The sequence below is a fragment of the Canis lupus genome, chromosome 6 (assembly GCF_011100685.1).
Source record: "Canis lupus familiaris isolate Mischka breed German Shepherd chromosome 6, alternate assembly UU_Cfam_GSD_1.0, whole genome shotgun sequence".
Classification (NCBI taxonomy): Eukaryota; Metazoa; Chordata; class Mammalia; order Carnivora; family Canidae; genus Canis; species Canis lupus.
The window spans coordinates 40,781,848-40,797,783 of record NC_049227.1 but is presented as its reverse complement, the minus strand read 5'-3'; the positions used below and the strand labels follow the sequence as shown (position 1 = coordinate 40,797,783).

The window sequence follows — 15,936 nt, the reverse complement described above, 5'->3', positions numbered from 1 at the left end:
CCCCAGAGCTCAGTCTTCTTCCCAGGAGAGGACGTGTCAACAGCTTCTCACTCCCTGTTCTGTTCTCACTCCCTGTTCTGTCGTGTCCTCAGTACCCTCCTGCCACCAACTAGCCCAGGGGACTTGGTACCAGTAAGGGAATGGTACCAGCTGGGGGTCCTGCCCTTCCCCCACACTGCAGCGTCTGCCCAGCACCTGGTCGTTGTCCACAGCTCCCCACCCCCACTCTTCAGTGGACCCCACTCTTCAGCCATAGAGGCCTTTTATCCCCCTCCCCACCCTCAAGTCAGCTTTCCTGTCCACCCTATTTTGTCTAATGCACACTCATTCCCCAGCCTCACTCCCCTAGGGAAGCCACCCATGACCTTCAGACTAACCCTGATGCCCTCCAATGCCTCACCCACTCCCTCCACATTTCCTGAGTCTTTTTTTTTTATTTTTCTTTTCATTTTTTAAAGATTGTATTTTTTTTTAAGATTTTTATTTATTTATTCACGAGAAACACAGAGAGAGAGAGGCAGAGATACAGGCAGAGCGAGAAGCAGGCTCCATGCAGGAAGCCTGATGTGGGACTTGATCCTGAGTCTCCAGGATCATGCCCTGGGCTGCAGGCGGCGCTAAACCGCTGAGCCACCAGGGCTGCCAACGTTTCCTGAGTCTTTTAACAAGGCTTTCCACTCTCTGTGCCCTTGCGTGGCGATCGGATGACCGTTCCCAACTGAAAGCTCAGGTCCTGTCCAGAAAGTCGCTTTATTTATCAACTTAACCACTACTGGCCCAGTGAGTCAAGTGTCAAGCACGATTTGAAGAACTGGGTGTGTCATTGTGAGCACAGCGGTGGGGACAGTGGCTCACACAAGGTCCCTAACAGGAGAACTCTGCCTCTGAGTCTCGCAGACCCACCACCCTGGACAGAGGACCTGGAGCCTGGATCCCGCCTGCCCCAGCCCTGCCCCCTGGGCCGCTGGGGGTTTATCCGCAGGGCGACAGCTCAATGAGAATTCGTGGGGAGGAGGGGTTAGGAGGAGCGTGTCTGAGGGGAGCAGGAGGGGCTCCAGGTGCCAATTCCGGAGTTGGCGGGAGGGAGGCCTGTGTGCACCTCTCTCCGCCCCAGACCAGGCAGGCCTTTTGTCCGCCCTCAACCGCTCAGTCTTTCACGGACTCCGCTCGAGTTAACCCAGACGGGCTGCGAGCGCCAAGCCTACAACAGGGCAGGTGTCCCTTAGGATCCTCAGGAGCACGCAGCGGGGGGCTAGGGGCGCTCGGGCACCCTCGGGGTGTCCCTGAGCCCCCCTGCACCGACCCCCACCAGCCGGGGCCCTGGCGGTGCTAGCGGGGCTGGAGAAGTGGGCAGGAGAGAACCTCCAGTCAGTTGGCCCCAGCGAGCCCCCCACACCCACCCCCGCCAGCCAATAAGCGTGGCCCCGACGGGCGTGCCCACCCGCGCCCCGGGCATAAAGCCTCCACGGCCTCCCCGCCCCGTGCATTTCTGGTTCTCCTCAGACTCAGAAAGAACCCACCATGGTGCTGTCTCCCGCCGACAAGACCAACATCAAGTCCACTTGGGATAAGATTGGTGGCCACGCTGGCGACTACGGCGGAGAGGCGCTGGACAGGTGAGCACCCAGCTCTCGCCGGCACTGGGGCTCGGCCGCCCCCCGTGCCCCGTGTCCGCCTCCCTGGGCCCCTGTCCTCCCCCCAGACCCCTGTTATTCCCCCACGGCCTCTTGTCCTACCCCCGCAGCCCTTGTCCTCCCCCCGTGGCCCCTGTACTTCCCCTATGGCCCCTGTCCTTCCCCCGGGGCCCCTGTCCCCACTCCCACAGCCCCTGTCCCCCCTCCTGCGGCCCTTGTCCTCCCCCCGTGGCCCCTGTCCTCCCCCCGCGGCCCCTGTCCTCCTCCCGTGGCCCCTGTACTTCCCCTACGGCCCCTGTCCTTCCCCCGGGGCCCGTCCACCCCCCACCCTGCCCCTGTCCCTCTCCTGCGGCCCTTTTCCTCCCCCTGGGGCCCCTGTCCCCCCCCCCACCCCCCCCGCAGCTCACCGGCCCTTCCTCCCGCAGGACCTTCCAGTCCTTCCCCACCACCAAGACCTACTTCCCGCACTTCGACCTGAGCCCCGGCTCCGCCCAGGTCAAGGCCCACGGCAAGAAGGTGGCTGATGCGCTGACCACTGCCGTGGCCCACCTGGACGACCTGCCCGGTGCCCTGTCCGCCCTCAGCGACCTGCACGCCTACAAGCTGCGCGTGGACCCCGTCAACTTCAAGGTGAGCCGCGGGCCAGGCCAGGACACACCTGGGGGGGGGGGCACAGAGACCCCCAGGGCTCCCTGCGGTGCAGCCCGCCCCCCCCTGACGGCCCCTCCCTCTGCAGCTCCTGAGCCACTGCCTGCTGGTGACCCTGGCCTGCCACCACCCCACCGAATTCACCCCTGCTGTCCACGCCTCCCTGGACAAGTTCTTCACCGCTGTGAGCACCGTGCTGACCTCCAAGTACCGTTAAGCTGCAGCCGCGGAGGCGGGAGCCCCTGCCCTGGGCCGCCTCCTGCGCCCCATGGTGCCCTGCACTTCCTGATGTTTGAATAAAGTCTGAGTGGGCTGCAGCCTCTCAAGGCCTCCGTTGTCTTTGCGAGCTGTGCGGGTAGTCTCCTCCCCGCAGGAGGGGGGGGTTGGGGGGTGGAAAGCATAGGGCAGCTGAGGGGAGTGTGGCTGGCCTCCCCTGGGGACTGCCACTGCCTGGGAATCGCAGGCCTGCTCCCTGGCCACACCCAGGAGTCCTCAGCTCCCTTTATTTGATGTCCTGCATTTCACTTAAGAGCTTTGCAGATTCAGTTGGGATTTGCTCAAATGATGAACTGGTTTCCATCTTTATTTTTTTTTCTAAATATTTATTTATTCATTCAGAGAGAGCAAGAGAGAGGCAGAGACACGGGCAGAGGGAGAAGCAGGCTCCATGCAGGAAGCCCGATGTGGGACTCCCGCTGCGCCACCGGGGCTGCCCTGGTTTCCATCTTTACATTTGAAGACACACACTTGGTCTGAGAGTTGATGCGCCTCCAGCCTGGACCTCTGAGCTCTCCTGCTTTTGGGTGGTGGGAAGAGATGAGAGGCCAGGCTCCCGGGAGTGGCACCAAATGCCCCCACCCATCAAACTTCCCAAATACCACACAATCTAGATGAAATCAGGGTAAGCAGTGCAATCGTAGATGCCAGACCTTTCCCAGCAACACCTCTTTCACTTGGTGTCACTTCCAGGACACTCGCTCTAAACATGATGACATCCTGGGGCACCATGGATCTGGAGGCCTGGTTTTTGAGGGTAGCTCAGCATTTACTGCATAGCCTAGAGACCTGGTCCACCAACACCCCCTCTCCCGCCCCACCACACACACACACTGCAACAGAGAAGAGCCAAGTCCTGGGAGCCAGCGCTCCCAAATGCTTCCTCCCCTCAGAGTAAGCCCCTAGCGCCTTAGGTGTCTGGTCCTGAAAGGCATCCTTGGAAAATGACGTGGCAGGTCTCTGTGATACCTTTAGCACAGCTGGTGACACAGCATGAGCTCTCAGTAAGAGGTGGCCTTCCTTTACTTATTGTTGGGAAAAATGAGGACCTGGGCTACAGGTGGGAACAACCCAGATCTCTGGCAGGGGATGAATGGATAAAGAAAATGTAGTCTATCCATACAGTGGAATATTATTCAGCCATTAAGAGCTCTGAAGCCCTGACAGAGGCCACAGTGTCAAGGAACTGGAAAGTGTGCTAAATGAAAGAAGCCAGACACAAAAATGTATGGTTCCTCTTATAGGAAATATCCAAAATAAGCAAATCCATAGAGACAGCTGACTTGTGGGCCTGGAGGAGAGGGGTTACAGAGTGACTGTTAATGGGGACAAAGTTTCCACTTGGGATGGTGGTAGTGGTGGCTGCACAGATGTGAACGTGGTTAAAGACACTGGATTCTACAACTTCAAAATGGCCAACATGCTGGGGGTGGGCGCCTGGGTGGCTCAGTTGGTTAAGACTCAGAATTGATTTCAGCTCTGTCATGATCTCAAGGTTGTGAGATCCTGCCCAGCATCTGGCTCCACACCCAGCTTAAGATTCTCTCTCCCATTCCAAAAATAAATAAAAAGTAAAATAAGGGCAGCCCAGGTGGCTCAGTCGTTTAGTGCCTGCCTTCAGCCTGGGGTGTGACCCTGGGGTCCTGGGATCGAGTCCCACATCGGGCTCCCTGCATGGAGCCTGCTTCTCCCTCTGCCTGTGTCTCTGCCTCTCTCTGTGTCTCTCATGAATAAATAAATAAAATCTTAAAAAAAATAAAGTGAGTCACCTAATGGACTAAACCATTAGATGCCCCCCACCAAGTTTGTGTAGAGTGGTGCCTGGCAAGGAGTGAGCGCCCCATAGGTATTGGCATTGCTATGGAGATATGTGCAAGGCACTTAATAAATGCTGGCTATCCTGAAAGGAACATGTGCCATGAGCCAGGGGCTTGACATCTTATCCGCTTAATTCTCACAACAACTTTAGGAAGACGACATCTTTATGTTCATTTTACACAATAAATGTGAAAATAGAGTGTTCTAAAAGCCTCTGGAGGAAGGGAGGGAGAATAAGCTGACGTTCAATGTCAAAGTCCCTGCTACACTCCAGGGTCCCCTAATTCTAAGGCTGATAATACATTCTTCGTTTCCATATAGTAAACAGTGCAGAGTGGGCTTGGTCCCCGCCCCCCGGGCCCCTGAGCGCCTGGCTCCGCAGCAGACGCGGCGTGGCGCCCCCTGGAGGTCGCGGGGACCCGGGCGCGGAGCAGGGGCGCGATGGCGATGGCGCTGTCCGGCGCGGACAGGGCGGCGGTGCGCGCCCTGTGGAGGAAGCTGGGCGGCAACGTCGGGATCTACGCGACCGAGGCCCTGGAGAGGTGCCTCCCGCCCCGCGGCCCCTGTCGTCGCCCCCCGCGGCCCTCGTCCTCCCCCCGCAGCCCCCCCCGCGGCCCTTGTCCCCCCCGTGGCCCTCGTCCTCCCCCCCGCAGCCCCCCCCCGCGGCCCCTGTCGTCCCCCCCCCGCGGCCCTCGTCCTTCCCCCCGCGGCCCTCGTCCTCCCCCTGCAGCCCCCTCCCCCACGCGGCCCCTGTCGTCCCCCCCGCGCGGCCCTCGTCCTCCGCCCGCGGCCCTCGTCCTCCCCCCCGCGGCCCTCGTCCTCCCCCCGCGGCCCTCGTTCTCCCCCCGCAGCCCCCTCCCCCCCCCGCGGCCCTCGTCCCCCCCGCAGCCCTCGTCCCCCCCCCCGCGGCCCTCGTCCCCCCCCGCGGCCCTCGTCCTCCCCCGCGGCCCTCGTCCTCCCCCCGCGGCCCTCGTCCTCCCCCCGCAGCCCCCTCCCCCCCGCGGCCCCTGTCGTCCCCCCGCGGCCCTCGTCCTCCCCCCGCAGCCCCCTCCGCCCCCCCGCGCGGCCCCTGTCGTCCGCCCCCCGCGGCCCTCGTCCCCCCCCCGCAGCCCTCGTCCTCCCCCCCGCAGCCCCCTCCCCCCCCCCGCGGCCCCTGTCGTCCCCCCCGCGGCCCTCGTCCCCCCCCCGCGGCCCTCGTCCTCCCCCCGCGGCCCTCGTTCTCCCCCCGCAGCCCCCTCCCCCCCCGCGGCCCTCGTCCCCCCCGCAGCCCTCGTCCTCCCCCCCGCGGCCCTCGTCCCCCCCCGCGGCCCTCGTCCTCCCCCCGCGGCCCTCGTCCCCCCCCCGCAGCCCCCTCCCCCCCGCGACTCACCTGCCCTTCCTCCCGCAGGACCTTCTGCTCCTTCCCCGCCACCAAGACCTACTTCCCGCACTTCGACCTGAGCCCCGGCTCCGCCCAGGTCAAGGCCCACGGCCAGAAGGTGGCCGACGCGCTGACCACCGCCGTGGCCCACCTGGACGACCTGCCCGGCGCCCTGTCCGCCCTCGGCGCCCTGCACGCCCACAGGCTGCGCGTGGACCCCGCGCACTTCCAGGTGAGCCCGCGGGACCCGCCGCGGCCGCGCGGGGGGCGGGGGGGGGCGCGCGCGACGGCTGCCTGTGCCCTCAGCTCCTGAGCCACTGCCTGCTGGTGACCCTCGCCCGCCACTACCCCGGAGACCTCGCGCCCGCCATGCACGCGTCGCTGCACAAGTTTCTGAGCCACGTGACCTCGGCGCTGGCCTCCCGCTACGGCTGAACTGGGGGGTGCGGGACCCCCAGCCCCCCCTCCCCCCGCGAGCTCGGACTCGGAGTAAAGTCCACGCAGGAAAGCCTCCGCCGGCGCGCGCTTGTTCTCTCTGGGGCGGGCGCGGGGGGTCTCGGAGCCGCAGAGCCGCGCCGCACCGTCGTCTGACCCTGGGGGGGGGGGGGCGGGGGGGTTCGGGAAGCTGAGGGATGGGCGCCCCCTGCTGGCGCGGTCGGGGTCCTGCGCAGGCCCCGACCCTGGAGGGTCCGGGGGTGCGACTGTCCCCATCCAGGCCCGGGGGTTGGGGGGCTCCTGCCGCAGACAAGCGGGGGGCCGCGGAGACCCGCCTACATCCCACACTTCCAAGGAGCTTGGATTTTCTTAGATTTTCCCTCACAAAAGCAATCCTAGTCATTGCAGACACTTCAGAAAATGGCCCAGTTAGGGAACGTTCCTCCGCACGCCAGCGTGTCGGGCACAACCATGACTAGGGCAACTCGCACCTGACACGTGGCAAAACTGTGTGTGAAGAAACGGACAGGATGCGAGGTCGGACTCAAGGGCGCGCATGTGACACACACGGTAGCAACCCCACCCCGACCTGCATGGAGCTAACATTGATGCACAGCCTTCCAGGTCCTTCCAGGAACAGAGACACTTTTCTGAAACTGTGTCCTCAGAGTGACACTGGAAAAAATGGGCACATTGCACTATATAAAGAGAAACAAACCTCAGTATGAGGAGGGAAAAAGCGCACATCAAAAGCAGCACAGTGGGCCCTGGGGGCTCAGCGGTTGAGCGTCTGCCTCCAACTCAGAGCATGACCCAGGGTCCCAGGATCGAGTCCCACACAGAGCTCCCTGCATGGAACCTGCTTCTCCCAGAGAGGGGGGGGGGGGGGGGGGCAGAGGGAGAAGCAGGCTCCACACAGGGAGCCTGACGCAGGACTCTATCCCAGGTCTCCAGGATCACGCCCTAGGCTGAAGGTGGCGCTAAACCGCTGGGCCACCCGGGCTGCCCTGTCCCACCTTTTTTGAAAGACAGTCAACCCAAAAGAAACATAATCCAAAGATAGCTAGGCACCTCACAGTGTACCAACGGCTGACAGGCATTTGCAGTGATCCTCAACAACATGCATGTTAAAATGCTCCTTAACAAGACACTTGGCATGAAAAAGTATTAAAAAGGCAAACCTAATACACTTCTGGTGGAGGTGTAACTTGGAATAGCCTTTTGAGAAGGTAGTTCAGTTGTATCCCGTTGTGAGCTGGTGAATGATGCCTGGCACTCTGGAAGGTGGGGAAGGGGGCTGATTTGTAGCAGTTTCCAATTTCCATGCTGTCATCATGGTTGATCTCAAGTCCTAATTTTCACGGAAAATTAGGAAAAGATGCATAGTATCTGCCAGTGTGTTCTATATCCACTGCCCAGATACAAAATAGAGGTGAACACAGATAATAAAAACATGAATAATAGTAAGTTGTAACTTAATTAAAAGTAATGAGTTTTCAGTATTACTTTTTTTTAACATGAACTATTTATTTGTGAATTGATATAGTTTAATAGTGGAGCTTTCAGAATTCCTGAAAAGTTAGCATGAGCAATACGGCCAGTCTCCACACACCAATGGCTATATCCTTTAAATCCAAAAAATGCACCCCAGGCATGCTTTGGTTGTGGAGCGGCCATTGGCGGTCTCACCTCCAAATAGGCTCCGTGGCCCAGTGTCCCTGTCCCCTGCCACCTGTGATCACACGTTGAGGCCCTCAGGAGGTCACTGCCAAGATTTCCACCAGCCCACAAGTGACAGCATGGCAGCCATCTCCTCCAGCAGCTGGCTGGTGGCCACCCATGACCATGACCAGTGCCACCTGGGTTCCTCTTCCAGTAACGGCTCCTGCACAAGTGGAGCATCCTGGGGAAGCCATTCCTCACCACTGGAGTCTCCCCACGGCCAACCTGAGTCACTGGTGGGCAAGCTTCTTTTTTGGGAAGTCCACTCTCCCGGTCATGGCTACAGAGTCCTCAGAACACTCGGAATTTCCCCAGGTCTCCAGTGGCACAGTCACCTGTGACCTGGTTCTGGAAGCCTTGAGGAAGCAGCCTGGATAGCCAGCCTGGGAAAGCCAACACCAGCCAATCTTGGATGGCCACCACCAGGCTTCAGAAGGTGCTAGGCTCATCAGAGATGCCCCCCAGCTGCCCTCGCCATAGACCAGGCAAACGACAGCAAGCAGAAGCAGTTGTTTATATCAAAAATAGTAAAACACCAAAAAGGAAGTTGAGAGAACCAAATAAAAATTCAACCAAAGTTGAACTAACCAAATAAAAATCTTAAAATTAAAAAATAATAATTATCTGGATTCCCCCAAGCACCTGGTAGAGCAAATAAATCCTCCCTAAAGGCACTTCATTATAGGCCGCAGAGGGCAAAGAGCAGCACACTCACCAAGCACACAAGGAATGAGAAACCATGTCTGAGAGCCAGCAGACACGTGAGTCAGCACAACAGACCCACGAAGGTCAGGCGTTGAAGATGTCAGATTCAATTACAGGTGTGCCTACTATGTTAAAAAAAAAATTAAAGGCAAGATTTTAAATACCTGCAGGAAATCATAAAATATAAAAAGTGACATAGCACGTATGAAAAGCTTGAATTTTCATATGAATTGCATTAAACCTATATACATATGAAGAAAAGCCATAGTCATAAAAATAAAAATCCATGGGTAAGTTCAACAGACAAAACACAGTCATAGAGAGAAGTAGGCAATTTAAAATAGATTAGAATTGGGCAACCTGGGTGGCTCAGCGGTTTAGCGCCGCCTTCGGCCGGGGCGTGATCCTGGGGACCTGGGATCGAGTCCCGCATCAGGCTCCGTGCATGGACCCTGCTTCTCCCTCTGCCTGTGTCTCTGCCTTTCTCTCTCTGTGTCTCTCATGAACAAATAAAATCTTTAAAAAATAAATAAAATAAATTAGAATAAATTCTCCAGACGACAGCCCCAGCCCACCCTGAGCAGGAGTTCCTCCTGAAATTCTGTACCCTGGTTCCTCACCGTCTCCTGACTCTAGTGAAGGTTATACTTCAAGCAGAAGGAAAGGGAGCCTGGGGACAAGCAAGAGATGTAAGGAGGGATGAACAACAAAGTGGTAAATGCAAACATTGATTACATATAAAATAGTGTCTATGGGGTTAGAAAGAAAAAAACCTTGATAGACATGAAACTAATAACTAATAATAACTGAGTCATGATGACTTAATGGCAGTCGAGTGCTCTTTTTTAAGATTTATTTATTTATTTATGATAGACATAGAGAGACAGAGAGAGAGGCAGAGACATAGGAGGAGGGAGAAGCAGACTCCATGCGGGGAACCCGACGTGGGACTCGATCCCGGGACTCCAGGACCGCGCCCCAGGCCAAAGGCAGGTGCTAAACCGCTGAGCCACCAGGGATCCGCCTCGAGTGCTCTTAAGTCTTTGTATTACCCGGGAGGCAATCTAAAGTTATTAGTTTTAGATTTTGGTAGGCGTATTAGTTTCTTACCGCTGGCGTAACAGAAACTTAGTGACTTAACACCAACTTATTCTCTAATAGTTTGGGAGGGCAGCAGTCCAAAGTCAGTTTTCACTATGCTGGAATCAACATGTTGTCTGGACTGTGCTCCTCCCTCAGGAGGCTCTGGGGGGAAATCTATTTCCTTGCTCTTCCAGGTCCTAGAATTGCATTCCTTGGTTCTTGGCCTCGTCCTCCATGTGTAAAGCTAGTAGCATCTTGCCGCCTTCTGCAGGCCAGTCTCCCCCTGCCTCTCTCCAGTAAGGACCTGTGTGATTGCATTAGGCCCATCAGGACAACCCCAGCTCAAAAATCTTAATCATTTTCAAAACCCTTTTGCCATATGAGATCACACTCACAGGCTCTAGGGATTTGGACCTGGACCTCTCTGGGGGCGATCATTCAGCCTACCACCACCACATATTAAGTATACTTGCTGTAACCTTATGGGCAACCGTAGTATACAGTGTATGACTTCCAAAGTAATCGAGAAGAAAAAGTAGGACGTTATTTTAAAACAATCCCTTTGGGATCCCTGGGTGGCGCAGCAGTTTAGCGCCTGCCTTTGGCCCAGGGCGTGATCCTGGAGACCCGGGATCGAATCCCACGTCGGGCTCCCGGTGCATGGAGCCTGCTTCTCCCTCTGCCTGTGTCTCTGCCTCTCTCTCTCTCTCTCACTGTGTGCCTATCATAAATAAAAAATAAAAAAAATTTAAAAAAAAATAAAAAAAATAAAAAAATAAAACAATCCCTTCAAAAAAGAAGCAAAAGTGGAAACAGAATGAGTGTGACAAATAGAAAGCCCAAGATAAAATGCTACCGGCAAAACTAAAATGTTAACTATATTGATTATGTGACTTATTTGATCCAAATAAAGGATAAAGATCAGACACGTAGGCTAAGACAAAATGCATAGACTCAAAGTGTCACTAATAAAAAAATACCCCAGGGATGCCTGGAGGCCTCAGCAGTTGAGCGTCTGCCTTTGGCTCAGGTCATGATCTTGGGATCCGGGATTGAGTCCTGCATCAGGTTCCCGGCAGGGAGCCTGCCTCTCTCTCATGAATAAATAAATACAATCTTAAAAAAATAAATAAAAATAAATTAAAAATACCCCAGAGCCCCCACCTCCTGGAGATTGCTTCAGAGTGGCATCTCATACATTCATTGCCACTATCTAGTTCCAAAACTTTCCATCACCCCAGAAGGAAGCCCTATGCCCATTTCCAGTCTCTCCCATTCCTCCCCCAGAACCTCTGAACGATCACTAATCGATGTTCTGTCTGCATGGATTGATCGATCCTAGATATTTCGTATAAATGCAACTGTATGATATGCGGTCTTTTGGGTCTGGCTTCTTTTCCACTTAGCATAATGTTTTCAAGCCTCATCCGTGCTGTAGTGTGCATCAGGATCAGTCCTTTTATGGCTGAAAACTGTTCCATCATACGAAGGGACCACATTTTGGCTTTTGTGTATAATGCTGCAAAAAACACGGGGTGCATGGATCTCTTCAAATCAGTGTTCTCAGGATCCCTGGGTGGCGCAGCGGTCTGGCACCTGCCTTTGGCCCAGGGCGTGATCCTGGAGACCTAGGATCGAATCCCACATCGGGCTCCCGGTGCATGGAGCCTGCTTCTCCCTCCGCCTGTGTCTCTGCCTCTCTCTCTCTCGATCTCTGTGTGTGACTATCATGAATAAAAAAAAAAAAAATCAAATCAGTGTTTTCACTTTCTCTGGGCAAATATACAGTAGTGGAATCATGGGATCATGTGGTATATTTAACTTTCTGAGGAACCTCCACAGTGTTTTCCACTTTTTTTTTTTTTCTTTTTTAAGATTTTTTATTTATTTTTTCATGAGAGACACAGAGAGGAGAGAGAGGCAGAGACACAGAGGGGGAAGCAGGCTCCATGCAGGGATCCCGACACGGTACTTGATCCTGGTCTCCAGGATCATGCTCTGGGCTGCAGGCGGCACTAAACCGCTGAGCCACCTCGGTTGCCCATCCACTTTGTTTTCTGTTTATCTATTCAGCCATTGATGCATATTTGGGTTGTTTCCACCTTCTGGCTATTTTAATTTTTTAAATATTTCATTCATTCATTCATTCATCATTCATTCATTCGAGGCAGAGACAGAGGCAGAGGCAGAAGCAGGCTCCCTCTGGGGAGCCCGATGCGGGACTCCACCCGGGACCCCAGGAGCACGCCTTGAGCTGAAGGCAGACGGTCAACCGCTGAGCCACACGAGCGTCCCTCTGGCTATCATAATAATGTGGCTATACCAGTGTGTGTACAAGTACTGAAGTCCCTGCTTGCAATTCTCTTGGGTATATACCTAGGAGTGCAGCTGCTGGGTTAGACATTCCTGTTTAATTTTTTTGAGGAACCGCCAGACAGCTTTCCCCAGCATCTGCCGTTTCCAAATCCCACTAGCAGTATGAGGGATCCAAGTTCTCCACACCCTCATCAGCATATTTTTTTTTCTTCCCCTCTCTCTTCTTTCTAGAATTATGGCCACACTAGTGGATGCTATGCCTTGCTTTTAACCCACAGAATTCTGTTAGGGGATGGCATGTCACCTCCATGATTAATAATGCCTCTCTTGCAGGGCACCTGGGTGGCTCAGTCAGTTAGGTGTCTGGTTCAGACAGATTTTGGCTCAGATCATTATCTCAGTATTGTGACAGGCCAGAGTTGGGATCCATGTTTGTCACGGAGTCTGCTTTAGAGTCTCTCCTTCTCTCCCTCTGCCCATCTGCGTATGCACACACTTGCTGTCAAATAAGTAAAATCTTAAAATAATGTCTCTCTTGCTTGGAGACCCTCCCCCTTTCAAAGGTACCATGTTGTGGCTGCCCACAGAGTGGGCCTCTTATTGACATCCAATAAATAGTTAAATACTGCCAACAACCGTGTGAGCGTTGAAAGACCCTTCTCCAGAATAGCCCCAGATGAGACCCCTTGATTGCAACCTCAGGGAGGGTAACAAGGCTGAGCTATGGCTTGACTCCTGGTTCTCAGAAACCACCAGGAGATAATGAATATGCCATAAGCTCTGGGAAGACAAGCGGGGCTGTGAAGGGAAGACAGGGGTTTCCAAGGAGCTGACATTTTTCCACTTCCTGACCCAAGTGCGCACACAGGGCTTGCTTATTCTCTGAACTCTTGTGTGCTCTCTTCTGTAGGGACAAAGGCTGGGCCCAGCCAGGAGCTGACTGGTCTTGAGTCCCAGGCATGCTGGACCTTGGGAGAGGTCCAAAGAAGGTTCTGGCAGCCTCAGGAAAAGGCCTAGGAACATATAAATCTGTACGTATTATATATTATTACATTAATTATACAGTATCACATACTATATTGCATTTTCTTAGAATATTCCACATAGAATACATGTACTGTATATTACATATACAGTGTTATATGTATATTTTATATATATTTGTCTTATTTTTTCAGGTTTTATTTACTTATTCTTGAGAGACACATAGAGAGAGGCAGAGACACAGGCTGAGGGAGAAGCAGGCTCCCTGCAGATAGCCCGATGTGGGACTCGATCCCAGGACTGAGCCAAAGGCAGACACTCAACCACTTAGCCCCCAGGCGTCCCTATATTTGTATTTCTTATATGCATTTATTATATAAATACTGTACCACATATTACATAATTATACAGTATCTCACATATGGTGGCACCACACTGTAGTTCAGCGCTATGTATACCACATGGTACTATATTACATATCGTTACATGTACAGTATGCTTAAGTGTCTAAGCCTCTACCTGCGTCGTGATCTCAGGGTCGTGAAATCAAGCCCCATGTCCGGCTCCAAACCCAGGAGTCTGCTTGAGATTCTCTTCCTCTGCCCCTCCCACTTGTGCTCTCAAATAAATAATAAATCCCTAAAAAAAAAAAAAAAAAAAAAAAACCGCAGGGGTGCCAGGGTGGCTCTGTCAGTGATGCATCTGCCTTCAGCTTGGATCATGGTCCCAGGATCCTGAGATGGAGAAGCCTGCTCGGAGGGCAGCCTGCTTCTCTGGCTCCCTCTGCCCCTCCCCCAGCTTGTGCCGTCTCTCAAATATATAACATCTTTAGAAAAAATACTGCGGGTTATATATTATTGCGTAATTACATATATGGTATTATAGAATACTGCACGTTCTATTACATAACCACATGCACAGCATCATATAATGGCGTGCTAGGTGTTGCACAGTATGCACAAGGCACTGTATCACATATGCAACACCGTACCTGTCACATTAGCACACATATAATAACAGCACAGTGTATATTTGAAAGCTGCTCAGAATACAGCTTAGAAGTTCTCATCCCAGGAAACATTTTTTGATGACATGGTAAGACGACTTCCGGTGCTGTTATTTTGCAACATACACACGTGCTCAATCATTACACCGCGCACCTGAAGCTAACACACCACCTTTGGCCATTATATCTCCATAAAAAGAAAGCACATGGGTCTGGTGAAGGGGGCCCTGCCACTACTCCTCCCCTAGATGGGAGGATGGGTGACAGGGGTGTCTCTTGCACAACCTCCCTGGGGGGCAGTCCCAGCCCACAAGGCTCAGCAGGATGAGACCCAGCAAGGAAAACAGAAGGCAGAACGAGGAGCCAGAAAGCACTGGAGAACTTCTGTTGCTCAGGAAATCCCCCCAGGGGACCTCCAGGGACCCCTCAGCCTTCCCCGTGACCCCCATGTCACTCGGGGAACTGGGCACCCTGGGCTGGCACTCCTGCAGGGATGCTCAGTCCTTCTGCATGGGCTGGGCTAAGGACCATGGACACATGGCAGACCTTGTGCCCATCCCTAAGCAGCCACCAGCTGTCACCTGTGATGAAGCATGCAGGGCGATGCGGCACCACAGACTCAGGCGCCAGAAGATGCCGGGATTCAATGCCTGTGGGGATGTGAGGTAAGTAGCGGAGGGGCTATCTGGGGCTGGCATAGGGACTGTGCAGTGGACACAAAAGGAACTAACTGTGCCCACACTGAGGACAGGACACCTCAATCCCCCTTCGTCCCCCTCCCTTAGCCCCAGGCACTGCCTGTGGCGTGTTCTCTGATGGCGAGAGCCGGGGGCCCGTGCTTTAGGGACACCGAGGGCAGCTCACTTCACATCCCAGAGAAAAGCCATCTAGGATTTGAAGCTGGTGCCCCAACTCCCGCCACCCCCACCCCTACAGACCCCCATTCCAGCTCTTGGTGTCCTTCAGACCCGCCCCAACTCCCGCCACCCCCACCCCTACAGCCCCCCATTCCAGCATCCGCAGCCCAGGAGACACACACCTGTGCTACTGACACGGGCTCCTGTGCAGGTGAACCCTGCAAACGCTGCTCAGCACTGAAGCCGTCACGGGCCCCTCACCGCGTGCTTCCACTTACCTAGTGTCCAGAACAGGCAAATCGACAGAGCAAGGTTAGTGGTTGTTTACAGGGCTGGTCAGGGGGAGGGACTGGTAATGGGTAACGAGGTTTCCTTTTGGGGGCGATGAAATGTTCTAAAACTACACAGTGGTTAACTAGAAAGCGGAACATTGTACATTAAAAACCACTAAACTGTACACTTTAATGCCGTTAACGTGTTGAATTTTATAACTCAATTAAAAAACTCTACCTACAAAATAATGGAAGTACATTCTTGGGCCCCTCCCCAGAAAATCGGGATGGGGAGGTGGGGCAGTAACCTGTTTTAGTCCTCCAAGTTTTTCTGACGCCTGATCAAACTCAAGAGCCACTCAACTGTCCCAGTATTGCCTGAGCAGGACCATATGATGGGCCCGATCCCCAAGTAGCCACCATCCCATTCCTGGGGAGGGGGGGTGCATGTCCCCTTCCAAGGCACTATGGTGCACATCCCCTCTCCCACTTGCTCTAAACACAGCTGGGCACCACCTCGCACGGGAAGCTCCCAGTGAGGATACTGTGGACCCCAGGGTGGGTGCTCCCCAAGGCTGGTGCCCTGCTGATCTTACAGTCTCCCACGCAGGCTGCAGGGCCGATGGTCACTCCAAGCCTCCCTTCACCAGACTGTGGTTCTGGGCCTGGCGAGAGATCCGTCTGGAGGGCGGACCCCAAGTCCCCCCTGCCATGCTGCAAGGCCCCATCCTCGACCCCTATGCAGTTAGAAGATGCCACAGCCCACACCAGGTGGCCACTGTGTCCCCTCCACTGGACAGAAGCACGGAGTGTGTGGGGG

At 54.6% G+C, this 15,936-nt stretch overlaps 2 protein-coding genes across 3 annotated transcripts; both read left to right on the top strand.

Annotated features, from left to right (window-relative positions):
• Positions 1-1,497: 1,497 nt before the first annotated feature.
• LOC100855540 (hemoglobin subunit alpha-like) lies at positions 1,498-2,549 on the top strand. Its single transcript, NM_001270886.1, has 3 exons — positions 1,498-1,616; positions 2,060-2,264; positions 2,371-2,549. Exons 1-3 carry the CDS (start codon positions 1,522-1,524, stop codon positions 2,497-2,499), a joined length of 429 nt encoding a protein of 142 aa, NP_001257815.1. The 5' UTR covers positions 1,498-1,521; the 3' UTR covers positions 2,500-2,549.
• Positions 2,550-4,760: 2,211 nt separating this feature from the next.
• Positions 4,761-15,332, top strand: HBQ1 (hemoglobin subunit theta 1). 2 transcript variants are annotated; one of them, XM_038540970.1, is made up of 4 exons: positions 4,761-4,918; positions 5,764-5,968; positions 14,555-14,652; positions 14,989-15,332. In XM_038540970.1, exons 1-4 carry the CDS (start codon positions 4,818-4,820, stop codon positions 15,083-15,085), a joined length of 501 nt encoding a protein of 166 aa, XP_038396898.1. In that variant the 5' UTR covers positions 4,761-4,817; the 3' UTR covers positions 15,086-15,332. The 2 variants fall into 2 exon arrangements, with proteins under 2 accessions (XP_038396898.1, XP_038396899.1); XM_038540971.1 differs by lacking the exons at positions 14,555-14,652; positions 14,989-15,332 and adding an exon at positions 6,043-6,249.
• The last annotated feature ends 604 nt before the right edge of the window (positions 15,333-15,936 follow it).